The sequence below is a fragment of the Priapulus caudatus genome, unplaced genomic scaffold (genome assembly GCF_000485595.1).
Source record: "Priapulus caudatus unplaced genomic scaffold, Priapulus_caudatus-5.0.1 Scaffold8, whole genome shotgun sequence".
Taxonomy (NCBI): domain Eukaryota; kingdom Metazoa; phylum Priapulida; class Priapulimorpha; order Priapulimorphida; family Priapulidae; genus Priapulus; species Priapulus caudatus.
The window spans coordinates 664,497-674,171 of NW_014577069.1; the positions used below are offsets into that span (position 1 = coordinate 664,497).

A 9,675-nucleotide genomic window follows, 5' to 3' on the forward strand; every position below is an offset into this window, starting at 1 on the left:
CCGGATTTCGCGGTTCGGATTTCGCGGTCCGATTTCGGGTTTCGGATTCGCGGTCGGATTTCGGATTTTGTGATCGTGTTTCCTGATCGGGTTTCGGATTCGCGGTCGGATTCGCGGTTCGGATTTCGCTATTCGGAGTTCGGATTAGCGGTCGAATTTCGGATTCGCGGTCGGATTTCGCATTCGCGGTCGGATTTCGGATTCGAGTCGGATTTCGGATTCGAGGTCGGATTCGCGGTCGGATTTCGGTCGGATTTCGCAATCGCGGACGCGGACAAAACCGACGATAACACTTACGCGCCCGATCACTACGATACTTTGACAATGGTACCTACCCCTCTCCCCCACTCGTGCGTCAGTTGTATTATGCTCATGATACGAGCGTAATCTGAGGTTCGCGGTTCCACATTTATTCATTATCGTCGAGGGAAGTATCCGCACGGCAATGAGCCGATATGACGGCAGTATAGCTCGCGATATGATGAAAGCACCGCGGAGAATATTGTGGAATCGTAATGAACGCATAATTTACGCGCGGAGGATGATATGGGGATTCATAGCGTGGACCCGGCGAGACAGGACGCCGTAGTTTATGAAATGATTATAGTTATACCTATCAACTGTAATGCCGTTTTGATGAGTATCCCGTAGTTGAGGATAAACAGCATTGTATGCGCGCAATATATCGCACTTTCAATACTGACACGGGAAAGCTATTGAAATCCTCATTTGAATGAATGATATTCCTTAGAGTAAATAGTCCCTCATCCAATAAATTCCTTATGATTGTGTACAAGCGAACGATACTGTAGGGCCTACTCAGCCCTGCAATACGTATTGCACTCGCTTCCACCCCTCCCCTTCCCTATAGGAAGCTTGACTCCATCCTTCGGTACTCACAGCCTTGCAATACGTATCGCACTCGCTTACTCGAATGTATTCCTCGAATGTATTCCTGGCCCGATACGGAGCACGAATCTCTCCTTCAGTACTCACAACCCTGCAATGCGCATCGCACTCCCCCTCACCTCTTCACCCTCACCGATACGGAGCATGACTCACTCCCTTATTCCTTCTCTTCCTCATCTCCTATTCTCTTTCTCTCCTTTTCACTCAGCATTAACTGATTCCACGTCGTCTTAGCATTCACAGGTACGGACGCTAGCACGCTGTCGACAGAGAATGGTAGATGTAGTGAGAGCGAAGACGTGTTTGCCTGCGACGACCGACAGTGCATCCCCGTCGCACAGAAGTGCAATGGCATCGCCGAGTGCAAGAACGGATACGACGAGAGTCCATACGTGTGCGGTACGTTGATTATGCATATATTAATTAAAGTTAATAATAATTAAGGTCTCGTGGCGTCTCTACTCCAATATTATTATTATTATTATTATTATTATTATTATATTCATTAATATTACGCATTTTTACATAAAATGGTCAATAGCGCGCAGAACATCAATATTGCAAACGACTGAACAATAAAATGAAAGGATAAAAAAAGTGTACATATGCTAGATAATGCATAGATATATTGCTATTAAAACAAGGTTCACTATGTATAATCACTAAAATCCTACATAAAATCTATAATCTAAAATCGAAATCTATATATCAATAATATCTGAGATAAAATCCTATACATTTAAAGCTAATTTAAAGATATAGGTCTTAAAGCTAGCTTTGAAAGTACTGAGTATTGAAATATTGCGGAGAACGTACATTATGAATTATGTGTTCATGTATTCCTGGTGGTATGATGGACGTAGATATATGCGTAGTGTCGAAAGTCAAATAAGAATCAATAACGTGAACTTAAGAATTAGATGATAAGTCAACGATGTTGGTATGTGTACCCACTACGCGGAATCCGGATGTATATACTTGCTGTTTGTTATTAGTTGTGAAGTATTAAAATGATTTTGCAATAACAATGTCATTACGTTTAGTACGACGTTATCATTACGGAGGTAAAACGTGAGTAAAATAAAAAGTAAGACGCTGTACGTGACCTGCGAACAGATGAAAGAATACACTGTTTACTTGAGCTAAACGGCTGCCTTGTTTCGGCAAGTTAGAATCTGGAAGATCGTTTAGTTTATAATCCCGTCATGAACATTTCGCGCTGTAATTTATAATAGCGTAGAATGCGCATGCCGGGTAGATATAGGCACGTAATAATGTCTTATAATTGTGACATATTGCATCACCTTGAATATAGCTATTCTACTATATATATATATATATATATATATATATATATATATATATATATATATATATATATTATATAGAACTATACGTCTATTATACTACAGTACTGCTATACTTCTACTTTCTTCCAATAAACTTACTACATAAAGTAAATAGAGTGTGTACGTACATACACACGGCTTCCTACATGAGACACGTACTCCCTAAATGCGGAACGATATAGAGTGTTTACTTGTTGATCTATTCGTCTCGTTGTTATATAAAGGTGATTAGTGAACGTTTAACTTATTATCATAAAACTTTAAAATCTGCAAGAACGTGCCATTTTTATAGTCATTTCAGACCATTTGAATAAATGGCGTGCTATGATAGCAGCTACTCGTGACACATTTGTTTACAGTTGTGCTAGTGGCTGGTCTACATATATACGCGATCAATCAGGCTGAACGAAAGCTGTCATTGCCAATTGCGAGTTAGAACGAGTTCGAATGAACATCGCTGTGCATTAATACACGTAAAGGTATTTCGCTGTTGATTGATGGATGTTTTTAGAAAGCGCTGACTCATTCATCCCAACATTCATCCCAATGCTCAATCTTCAAGCTAAGTATTAACGATTCCGTTACCCATTGCTGCGTGGGATGATTCCTGCTCCAAACTATCAACCAACTATAAAAAATACTCGTCCTTCAGGTTCGAGGTCATGATCAAGAGAAAAACTAACCTCCCTCCTTTTTTCGAAGATATCCATACCCACTGGCCGTGGTAACTGACAGACACAAGTGTCACACCAACGTTAGCTACGACCCCCGATGATTTAGTTTGCAGTTTGACCGCTTACGTAGCGCTCGCAGTCGTTACGGACGGCAGTCAGATAGGGTGCGCTGCAGCTCGTTAGCTGACATCGCTGTCCAGTTTTCCCAGAATTTCGACACGGGGATAGACGTATGTGTTCGACACGTGCATAGGAGCACACGGATTATTGACAGCTTTGTGGACCGGCCACCGTTACGCACGTAATGTATTCCTGCACGTTGTTAGTCGTAATCGGCGACACTAATATAAACCTTTAAAAACACGGTTGCGAATGCTTTCAATAGGATCGGGGTAAATGCTGCCATGACGTTATTATTCCGCTATTCAGCTAAACGTGGTTATTTAATGGCGTCCATGCAAAATGTGGTTATTTAATGGCGTCCATGCATAATGTTACGGCCGCTCGGTACGAATACTCTTTTCATCACGTCGAGTGACCGAGTACAATCGTCGGCACCTGCTTACCGCGACAGTGAATGCAAGTTCGTGGCAACCGTTACGCTTAATAGTTTTCGAAAATGTCTGGGTTTCAGTGAATGCGATCTCGCGTCCACGATTTTCGCTCGCATTCTAGCATGCATGTTAATTCAGATTACACAATTTAAATTACATATTTAACATATCCCCATTCAAAATGGAATTCGTGCAGCATTTAGGTAATACATAATATATGGACTTAGTAATGAATGATATAATAATAAAGTCTCCCTGCGGCTTTATAACTTCTGGCGAATGCGAGAGACGTGTCGTTACCAAAGATTTAGTTTCTTAGAATTATGTGCCATTCGAGAGTCTAATTTTGATCAATTGAGATCTAATTGAGAGTCTAATTGAGATCAAATTTTGTGTGTGGCCTATTAGACGACGCGAAATGTTATGTGTCTAATTATAATTACGTGTACTAAGGCCTTTGAAGACTCAACTTTCAACCGTCGGCACTGTAAAACAATGTGAAACCGGTTGCACAGAAATACGTTATAATACTTATAAATTATGTTTTTCATGCATCATGATTCAAAAGACACATCGCTGTCGCAATGGTGTATGCACACCGATAATATAATAATTATGTCCATGCATGATAGTGATTTTTGTAAAACAACATTACGGTTGAAAAATAATTGGAACTATAGCTCAACTCATTTCCAGACATCAGTGTGTTTATGGCAATTAGTGTAATTAATTTCGTCGCAATTCTTGTCATCATCAAAGTCTGCGTGCATGTATGCTTAAGGGCGTGTGCTTGTGCCTGCGCGTGTGCGGTCGCGCTTTTGCGTATGCACGCGTGTGTTTGTGTGCGTGCGTGTATATATATTAGTAGTATATATATTATTATATATATATTAAATGTGTGCGTGGTGAGATCTGTGTGTGTGGGCTTTGTGTTAGTTGCATGTGTGTGGTGTGGGTGGGGGGAGTGTGTTGCGGCGCGCGGGCGTGTAATGTATATGTTATGTATGTATGTATTGTATGTGTGTTGTGGAGGGCGGTGCGCAGCTGCGCGCGCGGACGTGTGTGTGTCAGTTGGTGATCGTGGTGTGGCTTGTTTGTGCTTGCGTGTGGTGTGTGTGCTGTGTGTGTGCGTGTGCTTGATGTGTGTCGTGGTATGGTGTGTGGCGTGCGTGTGTGCGTGTGTGGTGTGTGTGGTGTGTTTATGTGTGTGTTGTCGGCTGTGTGTGGCATGTGCGTGTGCGTCTGCGTCTGCGTGAGTGTGTGTGTGTGGCCGTATGTGTCCATGTGCGTGTGTGTGGTGCGGCTGTGCTATTGTGTGTGTGTGTGTGTGTTCGTTGTGTGTGGGTGTGTGTGTGTGTGTGTATGCAGACACACTGCACACCGAGACACTTTGAGTTAGATATCCTTGTTATTTAAATTAGATTGGCGTCTCATTTTCGAGTCATTGAAAATTTGACTCTCTTCATTACCTTGTTCATTACACCTACACTGATCATTAGACGAGCCACGTGAACGCCAGTCACTGACTGCCGTTACCTTGCGCATTAGACTACTGTTTTCTACTCGAGGTGCATGGCAACCAGAGTTAAGTTCCAGCATGAGCACAAGATGTCTAGACAGTGAAGTTAGAGAGTCACGCTGATTGCCGTTCGTGTCACGCAATTTCTCTCGGTTTTCTCTTTTCTTTTCGGTATGTTAACGGATTCGTGTTAGTATTTATTGGTTCCGACGCTAGGCTGACACGCGGATAGGAGGCGCACCTGATACAATGAACCTGTCGAACATTCACGGATAGCGTCGAGGGGGAACGGTGACAAAGTCACCTGTCACATTCGATCGCGGCTACACAAATGCTCATATAAGGTGATTACGTCACCGTAAATAGTAAAGGTACAGAAAATTATGTCCGCTTTTTCACAAAATGTAAGTGATTCTGTTCACTTTTTATGGTTAAATTATTGTATTATATACTATTACTATTTTGCTATTCTATTCGAGGTGAACAAACATTCGTGACGTATACCTAGCCCATAGCAAGCATTTAATGTCAGGATCAATATATCAAATCGCCCAGGTTTATTTTTTATTTTTAACTAGTTAAAGAAACAATCTGATCAGGTCAGAATTTGATGATACATTTAGTACTGTTAGTAGGTCTACTTACTTTTCATATAAAAAAATTGCAACAAAATTTTCACAAATATACACCAAAGAAAATTCGTGACGTAGTGAATTTAAAAGCCGTTTTAATCGCATTACAATAGAAGAGGCGATGCGATAATAATGAAATCATCGTCTGTCGTGATTCATCGCGGCAGAGCACAAGCCGCAGCAGTTAAAGACGCTCCCGTTTGTAGAATCTAATCGCTATCAACCAATTACCTTCCTAGTGAAATATATTTAAGCACAACATTTAACCGCAGCGACCCTATAATTCATCTTTCAATGGCGAGCATAAATCCAGCAGAGTTACGCGAAGTTTAAACACGTTTGGCTTCCATCAAATTTGATTACAGAAACTTCATAGAATATATCATAATCAGTGCCAGGATCCTGTTCACGACCTGACAATAACCTCGTTAGATCCCGGGAGAAGCGGCCACGAAAAAAGTAAAACAAGCAAACCATCGTATTTTCACGTATACGATATAAGAAATATTGAATCGCATGTCACGGCGGTAGGGCGTATTATATAAAGATGTTAGGACACGTACACGAAACGAAAGAATTCCGCAGGTCTTCAATCTACAATCATGCTAGAAACGACTCAAGTTTCTCAGAGAGGAAAATTGTTAAAATACGTCCCCGCTCGTTATGTTATTAAATGTGTATATGCTTTAATAGGGAATTGTGCGTATCTCCATCTGCATACCCACCAACATTATCGACCAGGATGAGCAACAGGTAGATATGGTTGCGGGGACGGCGGGATGGGACGAGGAGGGGCATCGGGAGAAGACGAAAAGGGCCGGCTATACATCAGGGGAGACAACAGATGAGCACGACAGGGAAATACGAGAAAGATACGAAAGATGGGGACGACAAGGGGGAAGGTGGCTGAAGAAGGCAATATGAGTAGGTTACAGGAGGCGACGGCAGCGAAGAAGGAAGGTCGGGACGATAGATAAAAGAAGACAAGCAGCTAAATCCCCGATAGGAGGGCGAGGCGAGAAGGAAGATGTAAAGAAGCGATACTGGGGGAGGAGAGAGGTGCGAATGGCATGTCAGGTGGACAACAGGTGGCCTCTAGTACAATAGGAAGAGAAACTACTGGCTGATGATGGCTGTTGTTTGTTTCAGGCTGCATGGAGAACGAGTTTCAATGCAACGACACCTGCATAGACATCCTGTTCCGCTGTGATGGCAAGATAGACTGTGGTGATAATAAGGACGAGGACGACTGTGGTAAGCTATTCCATCCTACTTCCAACCTCACACCCGCTCCCGTCTGCCTGTCCTTGTGGCTAAAAAAAGTTCAATGTAGCCTCGTCCGTCTCGACTCATCTCGTCTCGCGCGCGCGGCGCCGCCGTCCGCGGGTGTGTCGTGTGTGTGTTTGTGTGTGTGTTTGTGTGTGTGTGTGTGTGTGCTGTGTGTTGTGTGTGTGCGTGTGTGCCTGTGCTGTGGTGTGTGCCTCGGTGGTGTGGGTGTGTGCGTGTGTGTGTGTGTGTGTGTGCCCTGTGTGGTGTGTGTGTGTGGTGTGTGTGGTGGTGTGTGTGTGTTGTGCTGCTTGCGTGTCGTTTTACACATTTGTCGAGCGATCCGTTCACCACGCCAAAAACAATTGAAGTAGCCCATAGCGATACCGTTTTTAATTAATATTCTGCACATCCCTACTTCCAATACATCAATATTTTTATGCTGTGAAAATGCGTTTTATTCCTCACTTTCTAAACGTAATTAATATCCGTAATGCATCTATTCTATATATTTTATATACACAGGAGACACACACACACGCATATACGGCGCGCGTACACACAACACGCACGCACACACACACCACCCCCCCCCCCCCCCCCCCCCCCCCCCCCTCACACCACACACACACACACACACACACACACACACACACACACACAACATACACACACAAAGATAACACATTAAGTTTGCAGGTTTAAAAAGATTATCGCCATGCACAGTAATAGTTTTTTTTAACTATTCTTAAACTTTTAATGAAAACTTGAAAATTAAATCAACATTTTTAACTTCAATTATAATATTCAATTTTAATCAATAGATTGATCGATCGATTCTTGCAGATCATGTTCATCGTTCTCAACATGTGCTGCATAATCGTATGCTAGTGATGCCACATTCAATAGTGGTTGGTCACAAACAAATATTTCATAAAGCGGCATGTATTGATATAAAAAAGTAAAAGGTGATAATTATCAGCTGTTTAAGGTAAATATAAATATATGATATCTCCGTCACGGTTATGATCTACGTGGAAATGCAAATGTGTCAAAGTGTAGAATAATTAAAAAGTATTAATATGTATTGGAAATGGCCAATAACGTAGTTTCTTACGTGCGTGTTTTATCTTTGCCATTTAAACGAAAAACGGCTGTCGTAGATAAACAGGAGAGGTGAAATTTTTCTGGTGTTCATAAAGATCTCTCGTAATTGCTGTGATGAAAAAACGGATAAAAAACTAATTCGATTTCCGCCATTCGAAAAAGTCTCATGCAGTTAGTGCTTATTGGCGTATTGTTCACGTTTTCCCGCCAATATGCTTACTCAATCATTTTAGAATTTTCGGATTCTGCTTTATATGAGGGCAAGACGCACGAAGTAAGTACGCACGCGCAAAGACACAGCAGCCAAGAAATACGACAGCGGGCTCATGCGCCGCAGGTGTTCCCCTTCATCTAGCAGCCTATATCCGCGCAGAGGGAGTGTGGAAATACTCCATTTCGGCTCGTTTGCAAGTGATTATTATACGGAAACGAAATAATATAGCTCAGGATTATATCGTTTCGACATTAACTCTCCCCCCCCTCCTCAGTACGCACGTACACGCAAGCAGCCATTCACGAAAGCTCAAAACATTCGCGCGATTAATCACCATATTATGCTTTAGTTTATAATAATTACAAAGATATGCCGGAAATTGTATTCAAGATTCACGAATTAGCGCTCTATAATAATGTATAATTTGATCAGCGACTGAGATTATTGTTAACTTATCGACTTTTACATATGAGAGCCATTATAGACAAAAATCCATAAAATTCACGCCTTTCTCTTCGTTTTTTTCGACTTGATTCGCTTGTAACGAAACTGGTTTACAACGAATCACTGTCAAGTTTCCCTAACTACAAACCTAAACTTCGTGGATGGACAAATATTTGACGAATGATCAGAAGTTCTCCCTGCGCATGATATTATAAATGATCTAAATTAATGATTAATGATTAAAATGATTAATATGATATACGTAAATGAGTCTACACGTATGATGCGGTAACCATCTAGTTAACGGCCTGTACCCATGAGGCATGTGGAGGTTATGTGCAGGGTGGATGGTTTCGGCTAAGGCTAGAGTGCTCATCAAAAGTGCGTAGCCCGTTTGAGTCACGTAGAGCCATTGTACGAGGCGATGCAGTTGTAGTTAGACATTGATTTAGTTGATTAGTTGATTGCAAGCCCGGGCGCAAATTAGGGTTAAGTGTTCAGCAACCTAAATGTTGAAGTCAGCTATACGTAGGGGGCACGTTCAACTGATTTTACATCGTAATTGTTTAGTTATTTGAATATAGTAAGTTATTTGAATGTTAAACTAGTTTATATCTCAGTGAAAATGTTAGTGTTTACTCGCTCTCCTGTCAGTATTGATGGAAGCAAACGGGGCACATCTAGTCACAAAACGGACGAGACCTCGAATTGATTGGAAATAGGCAAAGCAATTCGCGTGAGAGAGGCGTTAGTAGAGGCCAGGGAGATGGCGAATGCACAGGATTGACTTTTCCTTTGCGTACTCCACGAATATGGCGAACGAAATGAATGTGAGCATAATTATGTATCCCCTAAAATCTCCTAAAGGTGCGTAACTGCTAATGACCAAATCGACCTTTTTTTCGCAAAGTGAGTTAGACTAGCAGATGTATGACAACGTGTGTGTGTGTGTGTGTGTGTGTGTGTGTGTGTGTGTGTGTGTGTGTGTGTGTGTGTGTGTGTGTGTG

General features: G+C 41.9%; 1 protein-coding gene across 1 annotated transcript in view; it reads left to right on the forward strand.

Moving 5' to 3' along the window:
- Positions 1 to 546: 546 nt before the first annotated feature.
- Positions 547 to 9,675, forward strand: part of LOC106806201 (G-protein coupled receptor GRL101-like) — a 48,751-nt gene continuing 39,622 nt past the window's right edge. Inside the window, exons 1-3 of the mRNA XM_014808071.1 lie at positions 547 to 622; positions 1,153 to 1,308; positions 6,787 to 6,891. Coding sequence (XP_014663557.1) covers positions 547 to 622; positions 1,153 to 1,308; positions 6,787 to 6,891 — 337 coding nt within the window. The remainder of the gene's footprint in view (positions 623 to 1,152; positions 1,309 to 6,786; positions 6,892 to 9,675) is intronic.